Below are 15,186 nucleotides of genomic sequence, written 5' to 3'. Positions count from 1 at the left end.
GATTTCTCGGTTACTCGAGCTTAGTAATAATAAGATTTGATATTTCGTTTGGAATTCGGAAAAGAGAAGAACGAGGCTTGCTTATTGGGATTATTTCTCGGTTTTGAGATTGATCGTAGTTTCTCGTTCGAGTTTACACTTTCTCGTATCGTTTGAAGTTTTGTTCTAAGAACTTGGTTTCCTTATAAGTGGATATGTCTTTGGGTTATACGATTATTAAATCGTACGTTTGAGTTTGAGTATTGTGGATTACTCGTAGGATTCTGATTCAAGATCGGTTTGATTTATCGTGATAGGACTCGAGACTGAAAGTCGTTTAGAGGGTTCACGGAGTAAGTGAACGTCTGGATTCTCGGTATTAGTGAACGTTCAGGTTCACAGGACGAGCGAACGTCTCGTGGAAGAGCGACATTGACGCTTACTCTCGAGGTAGGTTATTATAACCCTTCTCTCCTGATTTTATGGTTTGGCCTCAAGTATATATTATTTTCGAAATGAAAATGTTTGTGAACGTGCCACGTAACCTAGAACCGTTTTTAGAAAATGTGGCGGAACTTCAACTCGGGATATCCGATTATGAAGTTGAGAATATTTTCGATATTATACATATATCCCGTATTTACGAAAGAAAAGTTTCGTATATCCTGGACAAGCCGGTTTCACACACATGTTTACGGTGCGGAGAGTGCACCTTGTTCTGATCAGAGGACTGCCACGGGTTAAGTTGGCAGGCGGCTCAGGAGATAGTACACGTTTTAGAAGTATCCAGGGACACATTTAAATTTCTGTCATTTACATTTCTGCAATTTACATTTCTGCAAGGTATACTTGTACGTGTATGGTGATTTACACGTGACAAGAATATTATTATTATACCGTAAGTATTATTTTCGAAAATCATTTTAAAAATCAAACCATTACTATAGCACCTACTGGGTCTCAGGCTCATCCCTATTTCTTCAAATTTTTCTTATAATCAGGATGTGAGAAGGAGAAGGGTTAGGAAGACCTCGGGATTAAGTGTGGTCGAGAGTTTGAAGGTTTTCGCTGGATAGTCTATCAAGTGTCGAAGGTTGGTTTTATATTTCCGTTTTCTTTCTTTTATCTTTGGACTTGTAAAGTAATCAACTGAGTATGCACCGTGGGTTAGTTATGTAAAGTTTATTAGTGTTTCATTTTTATATTCAATAATCACGCCTCATCTTTTCCCGGGGCGTGACAGAAACATTTTATCATATATAATTATATACCTAATTCGAATCGGAACTGTACGCCAATCCTGTGTGTGTGATAGGCTCCCGCTTTTGTGTTTGTGGATGAAATCGATGCGATCGCGGGACGACATGCAAGGAAGGATCCACGAAGACGGGCTACATTCGAGGCTTTGACAGCACAAATCGACGGAGAGTAAGTGTACCACTGTAAAAATAAATCGAAATTCTGAAGTCTATTGATACATAAAAGAAAAGATTAGAAAATTGTAATTAATTTTTATCTATAAGAAAAATGGAAACTTCACCATGTACAAAACAAGAACAAGAACATTACTTGAAAACGAACATAGAGAATTCCAATAAAATCTTTTTTTTAATATATTTTTTTTATTAATAATTGGTTTTCTTCCTCTTATCTCAAATACTACACTAAATATTTGAGCCAAGAACTCACTAAGAACATAGAGGAAATGTTTGTAATAGTTGTGTAAGATATAGAGAAAATATCATATGTAACTCTTGTGTTTAATGTAATTGGACAACTATTCTCATAATTTCTAGAAATATCAGATGTATCTTTTAGTATCACTATCAATATCAAATCTATAGTAAAAAAATTTATTGACATAAATAGTAAATACCACTTTTTATAACTTTTTTTGTTTGTTTTTTTAATAATTTTTGTATGAAAGACCGAAATATTCTTAATGTAATATATCTTAATTTAAAATAATTTTAAAAAGATTACTTCTTATTTTGTGCTCATAAATTAACTTCTCCAAAGATATTTTTAGTCCTTTTCAAACAAAAATTTATTACAAAAATCAACAAAAAACTATAAAAAAAAAAGGGTGGTATCTGCGTCAATAATTTTTTTAAGGTATAAGTTTGATGTTATGGTTATGCTAAGTGATCTGATATTTGTAGAAAGTATGAGAATAGTCGTCGCATTTTAATTAAACGATAAATATGATATTTTCTTAAGATATTATCCTATGTTTATTTACAATTATGTCCTTACTCTTAATTAATCTAATTTGTACCCATGTATTTTTATTTTTCCAAATTTATAACATATTATGTTAGTTTTACTTAAGGGGCATGTTAGTTTTACTTAAGGGGCAATTAGACCAGTAACTCAATAGCTCACCCTTCTTTTTAAAAGTAGCCCAACTTTCATTTTATTATAAAAAAAAACCCACTAAGTCGAAATTAATTAATTAACTGAACATTTAATTTAATTACTTCGGCTTGGTGAACCATTTCTCTAATAAAATGAAACTTGAGATAATTCATTAAAAGGAGATAAAAGATTGGCTAGTTGCAACGAATACTTGTTTAATTAATGATTGCAGTGCCATTTTTAGAGAAATTATAAAATAATGTATAGATTGACATAAATTTGAAAAAAGAGAATATATTTTTTTTACAATTAATATTGTTTTGCATAAATTCAAAAGTTTTTATTTTACATGATTAAAAATTAATAAGATTATTTTGCAGAAAAAAGAAAGTAAAATGAAGATATTAATATTATTTGACTAGTATATTTCTAAACAAGCAGTATCCCGCGTATTATTGCGGAATAATTAGTATATTTTAATCTGGAGGAAGAAATATATGGAGACATGTTAAGAAATATTTAGGTTTGAAAAAAATAAATTAAATTTTTTTTGGAGATATTTTTATCTTTTTAATTTAAAAAAAAATTGGATAGAATGTATTTAGGGTCCAATTTTTTTAAAAAAATAAGTAAAAAAAAATACTATTTATTGAACAAGTATTTGTGTCAGAAGATCAATTCTCAACTTTATATAAATGTGCCATAAATAAATATGAAAAAAAGGTAAAATCAAAAGATTGTTGGAGGTTGAAAATGTCAAAACTAAGACTCAAAACTCAGGAGAGAGTTGTCGTTTTAGCGGGTAACAGAAATAGGAAGGAAATATAAATTGATAATTTATTACGGTCCTACAGAGAGTGAGAGGGAGAGAGAGAGATGAAGAAAAATGGAGTGTCACGGTGGTGGTGGTGTGTGCTTGTGGCAGTTATAATCCAAATCAACGGCGGTGCTTCGTCGGAGCATCAATGGACGGCGGATGGGAAGGTGTTGGAGCTGGACGATTCCAATTTCGATTCAGCGATCTCGTCCTTGGATTACGTCTTGGTCGATTTCTACGCTCCCTGGTGTGGTCATTGTAAACGCCTCTCTCCTCAGGTCCCTCTCTTTCTCTCGATCGATATCACTGTATTTTTCTTCCTAAAAATGCTTGTTTTAGGGTTTGTGTCACTGTTTTGGTCTCTTGATCCGTAAACATTCTCCAATTTTTAAATTTAGGCAATATAACCCAATATATTAAGAATAAAAATTGGCGGTATCTTAAGTTCGGCGTCGAAGTTCAAAACTTAATTCTAGTTCAGTGATATGATCCGATCTATTTCACAGTTGGTTGAATTCAAAAACTGTCTTCAAAACTTGCTTACTTCACAGATTAATTTTGTGCAATGATGTGTTGATGTTGGATTTATTTCTAATCGCAGTTAGATTTAGCAGCGCCTGCGTTAGCCGCTCTAAAGCAGCCAATAGTTATAGCAAAAGTAGACGCTGACAAATACTCCCGTTTCGCTAAGAAATACGAAATCGAGTATGTTCTTCATTTCCCAATCTCATTTGTATTGAGAAATTTTGATTGACTTTGATGGGAATTTATGTTACCTAATACTGAGATTTTCATGGAATAGTGGATTTCCTACCCTGAAGCTCTTCATACACGGCGTCCCGTTAGACTACAATGGTCCGAGGAAAGCGGATCTTCTTGTTCGTTATTTGAAGAAATTCGTGGCTCCGGATGTTTCCGTACTTGATTCGGACGCTGCCATCAGTAGCTTCGTCGAGGCAGCTGGAACTTCGTTTCCTATTTATGTTGGTTTTGGATTGGACGAGTCAGTGATATCGGATTCGGCCATGAAGTACAAGAAGAAGGCCTGGTTTGCGGTGGCAAAGGATTTCTCGGAAGACGCGATGCTTTTGTATGATTTCGACAAGTCTCCTGCTTTGCTGGTCCTTCATCCAAGTTACAAAGAGCAGCATGTTTTTTACGGTCCTTTTGAAGGTTTGTTTGGGTTTTTTTTTCATTGCCAGTCTTTGTTTCTTCAATCACTTTCATTCCCGTATTTGGAAACTCACGTTGGAATCACCACCTGCATATTAAGGATGATATAAGATATAAGTCCGATGAGCTTCTAGAGCAGATCTTAACTTCAACGAATCTTCATGTGCACAGTGTAATTATACCCTGAAAAGACCCAACCTTTAGCCAAAAAGGGGAGAAATAATAAATTAATGTACAAAAGAGTTGACAACTCTACTCTCTAAGTCTCGAAAGCATCTGACAGGAATTGTTCAGTGTGACCTCTGGTTATCTTTCTCCTAGCAAAATACTGCCGCTATTTATAAAGTAATGACAGCAAAAGTTATAGTTCTATGCAAACGCTTTGGCTAAAAATAATTATGTCCTCTGGATCAATGCCATTATCTAATTACATAGATTAGCAACTGCCGATAACTTTTTTCTTCATGTGCAGCGGAGTTTTTGGAAGGTTTTATAAAGCACAACCTTTTTCCTCTAGCTGTGCCCATAACTTTCGACACGTTAAAACTATTGGGTGACGATGAAAGGAAAATAGTTTTGACAATTGTGGAGGACGAGGAGGAAGAGAATACCAAGGTCCTTGTCAAGATATTGAAGTCCGCTGCTTCTGCAAATCAAGACCTTGTGTTTGGTTACGTAGGCATTAAACAGTGGGAACGATTCGCCGGTCCATTCGTGACTGATAAATCAAATCTGCCAAAGATGGTCGTTTGGGACCGAGAAGAAGAGTACCTTACTGTAAGTCCATTGATATTAATCACCACCATTGGCATTCCTTTTCTTATTTATATTCGTTATTATATGTCTCATGATCAGGGATATCTGAAACCTGTTTGCTTATATTAGGCTTCTCAAGACGTTAGGATTAGTAGCTGGTTGTAATCTGATACCAATACACTCTTTGGGCATAGAAGTTTCTTCATCTTATTTTTAACGGTGTTAGAAACTTAGATGTGGAGGATATTGTAGTAAAAAGTAGATAGTTAGGGGTCAAATTAAAATACTTAGAAGTTAAGTATAGCCTATAAACAAGAAGAATTAGTATAAAATAGAATCATCATGAAAATTGTTTTGAGAGATTAGTCGGAAGAAGAGATTCTTTAGAACACATACCCCTCTCGAATATCCCATATCTCCCTTGTGCTTTCTTTCGTTTATATTTTCAACAACACTAAATACACCAGTCAGCTGTAAGATTTTGTTAGTAGATATAAAATCTACACACTTTGTGTCACTCAATTGCTTTCCAGTCTGAACATCACATGGCTAAAGAGCCATTTTAGAGTGTCTCACTTGTTGCTCCGTATGTTCTCTCGTGATAGCATGAAGAGAAAAAGAAACTCGTCGTATCAACTAAGTTTTGGTTTCATTATAGGTCAACGGCACTGAAAGCTTGCGCGGCGATGATCAAGCAACACGAGTGTCACGTTTTCTCGAAGGTTACAGAGAAGGAAAAACGATCAAGGCAAAGATGGGCGGCCCATCAGTGCTCGGCTATATAAACTCACTGATTGGGCTGAGGAGTATATTTATCGTTGTTTTCATTATCGCAATGATCACGCTTATACAGACCATCAGAGGTGGTGGTGACGATAATGATGATGATGACAATGATGGTGAACCTCGGAGGTTCGAAACTCCAGCTCGGGCGGACCTATCGAGTGGTTTCATCTCCGGCCCTATCGCCAGCGAGCAGAGTTCTGGCTTGAAAGAAGACTGATTATAAGCCTTTTTCATGGAATTATCTGGCAGTTTGGAACCGGGAAAATACCTTACAAGAGCGTTCATACCAAGTTCACAATGCTGATTATCGTGTTTTTGCTTTCTCCAGATTATATATTTTTGTCTACTTTTGCTTGGCTTCGTTTATTTATGTATAGCATAGAATCATTTAACACCATGTTATCTCTTAGATGTCAATTTCATGTTTATTATCTTTGTTATTTCACCCTACGATTATGCCTCCTTATTAGTCCATAGAAATGGGTTGTAGAGTGTTGCAATAATAAATAAATAAATCGTCGAAGTCACAGAAATTACCTTTTAGGTTAGAAACTGAACTATATTCATGAAAAACGATCAAAACGACAACCACGTTACTCTAAAACTCCATCAAGCTTACATATACACACAACTTAAAGAGGAACCCAAAACTATGGCATTCTTACAGTGTAAATAATAATGTACACACGAGCAGGCACGTCAACTTTCTTTAAATCAATAAATTAAAAAAAAAAAACTTAAATCCAAACATCAATTTTCCTTAAAAGGGTTGAATCCATGTCAGTCCACTATATATATAACAGAGCTCTCGACTTATAACACCTCAAGGTTCGGGTAGAGAATGAGCTGAAGCAAAAGGAGAAAAACTCGCCGCGGACTCGCTGCACCGCAGCGGGTTTTGATGATGGCTTGAAGAGGCAGTGAAAGGCGGCGAGGCCTGGCTAGGGCTCGGGATGTACGGCGACAAGTATCTCGAGTTAAGAGGTGACAAAGAAGGGTATCCAATGGAATATCCCGAGACCAAATGAGATCCGCGTGATCTCTGTGACGACGCGTATTGGAGGTCCATCGAGTTTCGGCTTGCGTCCAAGTGAGGCGAGTTATGGTAGGACGACCTGAGAGACGACTGGTGAAGATAGGAAGTGCCCGCGAGGGACTGTGGACGGGAATGAGATGGCGAGCGTCCGATCTGTATGGCTGATGATGATGTCAGCGATCGGGCCGAAGACAAGAACGATGAGGACGCCAGAGAGGCTGGGGTGGATGAGAGCAGAGGGGTCGACTCTGAAGCCGGTGGGTCCCCCGTGACGGTCCTTGCGTCACGCTTGCACACTGGGCAAAACGTTCTCCATGATGTCAGCCACGAGTCCACGCACATAGCGTGGAATTCTGCAGAAAAAGTAAAAGAAAAACCCATAACTTATATTGATTAGACTGATATGAACCTTCAAAATTCATCGTTGAACCGATACAAAATACAAAGATAATTGGGTATTCGAGAGAATTTCGCCTCCCTAGTCCACCATAATTCTATCTATTTATAGACTAAGATATCATCAATTACGCACAAATCACCCCCCTTAACTAATCGCTAAGTATTACAATTAGCCCAGATCATGGTGTGAGTGAGCTCTAGCATCGAGTACACGACAGTGATGACATGTTCCGGGTCATATCTTTCTCTATATTTCATGGTACAGAATACGAAAAGGGTAACAAGTAGTGATACTGATAGAAAAGTCTCAAAAAGAACATGAAAAGCTTACTGTGACGACACGGGAGAATCCTGAGCTTCTCTCCAACACTGTAATCTTCAAGGCATATAGCACATGTCGATGATGTGCAATTATCTTCCAGAACAGCCGTGAATACAAGACTCGGCAGAGCTCCTACTAAGCGACTGCTCATCCCATGAAACTCACGAACGCGAGAAGCTCGAGGCCTCTCTCGTCGTATCCGATGCCTGCGAACGAAGAAGCATGTGGCGAGGACCGCGGACATGGCGAGCAAGGATATGAACGATATTGCCATGATCGACCACGCTGAGTTCTCAAAGCTCGGGACTAGCCACAGTTTAATGTCCGGGAGACCCGCGTACCTCTTTAGTCTGGATCCCGAAGCTCTGGATATGAAGACAGCATGTATTTTTATTCCAGCTGAACTTCCTGCCACTGAAGTCGCCACAAGATATATAAGATAATCATAATAGATTTCCATGTCCATGACGTGTACTAATTTTATGAACTTGAAACCTCTATTCAGTTGTTAATTTTAGTTATATCAAATATCAATAACCTCATTAAAAGCTAATCCTGGCTGTCAACTTTTTTTTTTTTTTAATCATAGGAAAGTAAAAACTTCAAGCATCTGGTAATATTCTAGGGCTTGATCCATTAAACTGATTTTGAGAACCGAAAGAATGCTTCTTCGATTGCTCATCTCTCATGATAACATAAAACTTCCAGCACTATAAGAGACCAAAAAACAAATAAATGGCACAATAATAAGCAAAAGAGTTTGTGTAATTACTTGAAACCAAGCTTCCATCGGCGTTGTCATATATAATTGCAGCTTTGAAGCCTGCGTTCTGTGCTATTCGAACTTTATCCTCGAAACTACACCCTCCTCTGCTTATCAATACAAAAGGCAAGCTTCCATTAATGACCAGCTTGTCTTCATTACTCAACGCCGAGCATGCATCGATAGGCTCGGCCAAATACAAAACCCCACACTCCCCCGAGCCTTTTATCGCCGGAGCTGAAACAATTAATAAAAACACCATTATTACCCTCAGAGATCAGTAACTTATAACACCGCAGACAAATTTTTCATTATTCAGCTATGTTTGAGCCAACAACCGAAGAAAAATAGCAAATTTCATAGAAATCTCGAGAGATACGCTTATACTTGTTCAAATAGTCCTGAATGAAACAAGCAAACAAAAAAAAAAACGAGAATTGAAGGATATTTCAAACACTTGTCCATCTCAATAAAAGATTTGAATTTTCTTCAAGTCCACCAGAGAATTCGTTGTCCAACAAGACGAATATCATCATCCTAAAGTGAAACAAGCTCAGCAGAACCAAAACTCACCGAAATTGGCTTCAGTGTCGTCGAAGGAGAGAGTGACATTGTTTCCCATCAACACGACATTCGAAAACGCCACCGAACAGACACTCAACAGAATCGTCAACGATAGAACGACCGAATCCATTCTTCCCATTCCTGTTAACTCTCTCGCGGAAAATAAGATAAAAATACCGAAAATAAAAGCAAAAAATATATATCTGAAGTATATCGAATCACGGATTCGATTCGCCGACAAAAAGAGAAAACTCTAGGGTTTCAGGCGGGGAATGGAAACATCAGCTTCCATCGCTCGAGGATTTTAGTTGATTCCAAATATCCTTTTTATTTGATTCCGAGACTTCCTAGCAATAGAATTCTAGATCTTTTTCCGCGAAATAATAAAGGGATAAGAAAGAAACTATTGGAGTAAATAATTGTTTTTTATATCACGTAATTATTAATACCCAAAGAGCTTTTTTTTTCTCAATGACACAATTTTAGGGCTATACCTATATTCCCTATTAATGCTGCGTTTATTCTCATATTTATTTAGAAATATTTTGTCTGAATTAAGTTTAATTATATCCAGTTGTGTCACACCGCCTTCCCGAAATAATATGATAATAATAACTAAAATTAAAAATATAACAGGTATGCATGTCCAGGAGAGATTTCTAAGGAAATCTTATCCCTGTGCTATTAAGATATTAATAATATGCAAATTATTGTATTGAGATATGAGTTGTTATTGCTTTGTAAAATATGATATAATATGACCAAGTTGACCGAGTGAAGACGGTGTGGTGAGAAACAAATAGCCTTCAATTTATGGACGATATTTGATCTTTAACTTCCTTTGGAGTTTATCATCCGATTATCTTTGATTTTTATTACTTTGGTCCCATTGCTTCTTTAAAGTTTAAACTGCGTATGGGGAAAGAGTCTCACGGTTACAAATATAATGCCAAAAAATAGATATATCAATGTGATTACTCTTAAATGATTACATTCTCAATACTTTAAATTAAAATTTAATAAATAAAAAATAATTAAAAAATATGACTTTTTACACATATTGGTACAAAAAATACTTCAATTGAAATATTTTTTGTATTTAATTTTTTTTTTTATAATTTAATGATCACAAAAACAAAGTTAAAAATCATTTTTCATTTGATCAGTGAAGTTATAAAAATTAAAATAGAAAGATAAAAAGTGAAAATTTTGAAAAGTTTGAAGTAGAAAAAAATTCGTTTGAAGGATTTGAAAAAATTATTGACATTCTCTCTTCTTTTTTACATGAATGCCGATAACATTTTGAATTTTTTTAAAAAAATTATTTAATAAATTTTCAAAGAATATTTCAAAATCGTTTGAAGGTTTATTGGTATTCATGTCAATAAAAAGACAATAAATCTTCAAACAAATTTTCAAACTTTTTTTTTTTGGCAGATTTCCGGAAGTATTAACTACATACGAAGTCTTGGAGGGAGTAGAATCCGAAAGAGCGTTGATATGGACATAAACATCTCGTTCTCTCTCTCTCTCTCTCTCTCTCTCTCTCTCTTCGTCTCCACGTAGATTCTTCTTCTTCTTCTTCATTATTTTTCGTTCTTCTCCACCATAAACCAAGGATTGAAATGCCGACGGCCGATTTCGTGCCGATGGCCTCAAAAAACGGAAATAGCGGTGATCGATGGGAATTGCGACGGAAAAAATGCGGAAATTTGCTTACAAAATGCCGACGGAAATTGCGGTGCCGACGGAAATTTCGATAAAATACGGAAATTGCCACGGAAATAATGTTGCAGGATAGTTTATAAAAATAACACATATGTTTTTAAATATGTTTGTTTGTTTAGAATAAAAAAAAATTAGCTGCATATAAATATATCTAAGATTTAGTTTTTCTTTGTATTATTGTGATTTTTTTATTGTATATAATAATTATATTTATATGATAATTATCATATGCTATTTATTAGGGACACTTATTTTTGCTTTCTTGTTTTTTTTTTTTCCTAACAATTAAGGTATGTATTTTACTATAGGTATAGGGTCATTGGGCTTTTATGATTATTATTATTATGGGATTATTCCTAAACTATGACCTTCACAATAGTTTTGGACCAAAATCCAATATCTCTAATTTAATCCAAAAACATGACTTGCTTTTTTACACAATTACGTTTTTATCCTTTTATTTCTTTCAATTTTTTCTCATTGATTCTCTATTTCTCCTTTCTCTCGCTCCACCATTTTTTTCCCTCTTCTACTCAGCCATCTTTGAAAACAACAGATGATTCACTTCACAAGCGTTGACGCGAAATCAAAAGAGGAAGAACACCGCCAAGAGGATTGAGCTCTCTCCGTCGAAGCTTATCGATGTCTCGAAATCGGAATCAAAGCTCGCAACTTTTGAAATCAGGATCGAAGCTCACCACGCCGCGGGAGAAAACGCATCACCATGTTCGTTTCGAAGCTCGCCGCGCCGTTGTACAACGATTTCTGTTCTTATTAGGGTTTTGATTTAGAGTTGGTCTCGTGAGATTTATGTATATTTATTTGTTTATTTATCTGAAATGGCTTTGATTTGTTGAATTCCTGTGGTCTTTGAAGTTAAAAAAACAATGAAAGAACGATTCTTGGAAGCATGGAAAATCTGGAAAAAAATTCTTAAAATTTCTGGGAATCGTTGAAGATTTATTGACATTGTTGCATTTTTATTGACATTAATGTCAATAAATCTTCAACGGTTCTGGGAAAATTCTTTGAAGATTTATTGACATCAATGTCAATAAAAATGCAATTTTATTGACACAATGTCAATAAATCTTCACAGTTTTTTTATTTTTTTTTTGTTATGATTTTAAATGTTTATAAAGGAATTTTAAACGTTTAAAATATGAAATTAACATCCCGATTACACTCTTTTTATGCAGTAATGGGTGATATTTTCGTGTATGTCAAGCAAAGTGGTACATGGGTTAAACCATGTGTATACAAGGAGGGTGCATCGTTTGTACTTGTGCTTTCGGATGGTTTTGAGTACAACCATCTCATGGATGCCGTGTATGCTGAGATGGGGCTCTTACCGTCCACTCATTCCATTGTGATCAAATATGAGACACCATTTTCGGCATTGCCAATAAAGATTACAAACGATAGCCACGTCAAATAAGTTCCAATGTGACTTTTTATTGACATTAATACAAATAAGTTCCAATGTTTATTGACATTAATATAAATAAAAAAAGAACAGGAATTAATTATTTTTCAATAACTCACTGTGACTTTTTATTGACATTAATACAAATAAGTTCCAATGTTTATTGACATTAATATAAATAAAAAAGAACATGAATTAATTATTTTTCAATAACTCACTGTGACTTTTTATTGACATTAATACAAATAAGTTCCATTTATTTATTGATATTAATATAAATAAATAAATAAGAACATGCTCATGTAAACATTGGAACTTATTTGTGTTAATGTCAATAAAAAGTCACAGTGAGTTATTGAAAAATAATTAATTCATGTTCTTTTTTATTTATATTAATGTCAATAAACATTGGAACTTATTTGTATTAATGTCAATAAAAATTCACAGTGAGTTATTGAAAAATAATTAATTCATGTTCTTTTTTTTTTTTATTTATATTAATGTCAATAAACTTTGGAACTTATTTGTATTAATGTCAATAAAAAGTCACAGTGAGTTATTGAAAAATAATTAATTCCTGTTCTTTTTTATTTATTTATATCAATGTCAATAAACATTGTTTGTTTATATTATTTATAACAAGATGATAATTTGACATGGAAATGTCTCGGCTCCTCAAATACAAGTAACTTTTGATGTGGCTATCGTTTGTAATCTTTATTGGCAATGCCGAAAATGGTGTCTCATATTTAACCACAATGGAATGAGTGGACGGTAAGAGCCCCATCTCAGCATACACGGCGTCCATGAGATGGTTGTACTCAAAACCATCCGAAAACACAAGTACAAACGATGCACCCTCCTTGTATACACATTGTTTAACCCATGTACCACTATGTTTGACATACACTAAAATATCACTCATTACTGCATAAAAAGAGTGTAATCGGGATGTTAATTTCATATTTTAAACGTTTAAAATTCCTTTATAAACATTTAAAATCATAACAAAAAAAAAATAAAAAAACTGTGAAGATTTATTGACATTGATGTCAATAAAATTTCATTTTTATTGACATTGATTCAATAAATCTTCAAAGAATTTTCCCAGAACCGTTGAAGATTTATTGACATTAATGTCAATAAAAATGCAACAATGTCAATAAATCTTCAACGAATCCCAGAAATTTTAAGAATTTTTTCCAGATTTTCCATGCTTCCAAGAATCGTTCTTTCATTGTTTTAACTTCAAAGACCACAGGAAGTTCAACAAATCAAAGCCATTTCAGATAAATAAACAAATAAATATACATAAATCTCACGAGACCAACTCTAAATAAAAACCCTAATAAGAACAGAAATCGTTGTACAAGGCGCGGCGAGCTTCGAAACGAACATGGTGATGCGTTTTCTCCCGCGGCGTGGTGAGCTTCGATCCTGATTTCAAAAGTTGCGAGCTTTGATTCCGATTTCGAGACATCGATAAGCTTCGACGGAGAGAGCTCAATCCTCTTGGCGGTGTTCTTCCTCTTTTGATTTCGCGTCAACGCTTGTGAAGTGAATCATCTGTTGTTTTCAAAGATGGCTGAGTAGAAGAGGGAAAAAAATGTTGGAGCGAGAGAAAGGAGAAATAGAGAATCAATGAGAAATAATTGAAAGAAATAAAAGGATAAAAACGTAATTGTGTAAAAAAGCAAGTCATGTTTTTTGATTAAATTAGAGATATTGGATTTTGGTCCAAAACTATTGTGAATGTCATAGTTTAGGAATAATCCCTATTATTATTGGACATTTTCATTTGGGCTTTTACTTAAGCCCTTTATGCTTTATTAGATTGTAGGGTTTGTATATCTTCTTCTTCTTCAATACAGAGCTGCCATTTCAAATAACGCAGGTCGACACCAAGGTATGGACAAACTTCGGACATGCCGGAAAAGTGGCGCCGAAATCGCCGAAATTTTGTTGAATCTTCACTGCGATGGTCGTCAAATGGACGGCGTGACGGGAAAATCGTCGATGTTGCGCGAGTCGCCTCTTCGGTCCACGGCGAGTTTTTTTAGAGTTTCTGTTCTGAATATGTTGCCGAAATGACGAGACGCAATTTATACGACATGCCCACGCATTTTCGACGACAAAATTACCCGAAACGACAAAACGTAATTTTTTTTCCAGACTCCTCCAAATCTCGCGAGGCCGACGTCATTTCGCCATCATTTCTCGGCAATTTAAACCTTGCCAAAAACGACGAAAAAACCCCAAAACTCAATCTCAAACCCTAAAACTAAAGTCATGACCAATAAACCTAAATAGTCGTCGGTAAATGGAGAGAAGCTCGTAATTGTTGATATTCGTTTTGCTTTGAATTTTGAATCCATATCCAAATTTTCCAAGTAAAAAAAAAACGTAATTTCGACAATGTAAATTAATCAAATAGATTATTGACGACCACGTAAATAAACTAAACAGACGAAATATAAATATAAAAATAAAAAGGTATTCCATTGAGGGTAATTTTGTTCCAACAAATATAAAGAGGTCATACTTTTGGATTCATTTTGAAATATTGGATTTTGGTCTAAAAAAATTAAGGATGACATAATTTAGGAATAATTTTTATATCAATTGTTTCGGTACTCACAAGAATATGCCGAACAGACTCGGTAAATATAGCGATCATGAAAGCCAAATTATTCTTATATTAGACAAATCTCAATACAAGAAGTATAAATTATAGAATTTTCAATATAAAAGTGAAATAAAGATGAAAAGCATATGCAGCGTAAGTGTAGCAAATGAGTGTATTATTTTCTTGTTGAGATCCTATGGTTTTTTTTTTTTTTTTTTTTTTTTTTTATAGAAGGATGACATGTTTAGACGTGAGTTGATCAGTTTTCACGTATTTGAAGTTTATTTCGTAGATGTTTACATAGTGTGTGAGAGGTAACCACTCTGATCTTCTTGCATATCTAATAACCGGTCATTCGGACCTTAACGTATGGTCCCGCTCGTTCTCTGCTTATTTGCACCTCAAACGATCTTGCTCGATGCTTTGTGGTTGTTCGGTGTTCCAAATGAGGAC

General features: G+C 34.8%; 2 protein-coding genes across 2 annotated transcripts; one reads left to right on the top strand and one right to left on the bottom strand.

The window, feature by feature from the left end:
• The first annotated feature begins 3,153 nt into the window (after positions 1-3,153).
• Positions 3,154-6,314, top strand: PDIL5-2 (PDI-like 5-2). Its single transcript, XM_089618962.1, has 5 exons — positions 3,154-3,432; positions 3,756-3,859; positions 3,957-4,327; positions 4,800-5,104; positions 5,742-6,314. Exons 1-5 carry the CDS (start codon positions 3,214-3,216, stop codon positions 6,084-6,086), a joined length of 1,344 nt encoding a protein of 447 aa, XP_089475088.1. The 5' UTR covers positions 3,154-3,213; the 3' UTR covers positions 6,087-6,314.
• A 123-nt stretch (positions 6,315-6,437) lies between these two features.
• LOC149391223 (Protease-associated (PA) RING/U-box zinc finger family protein) lies at positions 6,438-9,413 on the bottom strand. Its single transcript, XM_089618963.1, has 4 exons — positions 8,963-9,413; positions 8,399-8,626; positions 7,636-8,040; positions 6,438-7,258 (listed from the first exon to the last, which is right to left on the bottom strand). The coding sequence occupies exons 1-4, from the start codon at positions 9,090-9,092 to the stop codon at positions 6,693-6,695; spliced, it is 1,329 nt and encodes a 442-aa protein (XP_089475089.1). The 5' UTR covers positions 9,093-9,413; the 3' UTR covers positions 6,438-6,692.
• Positions 9,414-15,186: the final 5,773 nt, after the last annotated feature.

The sequence above is a fragment of the Urtica dioica genome, chromosome 7 (assembly GCF_054948205.1).
Source record: "Urtica dioica subsp. dioica isolate 48M chromosome 7, U.dioica_male_clone48M_v1_H2, whole genome shotgun sequence".
NCBI lineage: Eukaryota > Viridiplantae > Streptophyta > Magnoliopsida > Rosales > Urticaceae > Urtica > Urtica dioica.
The sequence above is the reverse complement of the archived record's forward strand: the minus strand, read 5'-3'. Positions and strand labels throughout refer to the sequence as shown.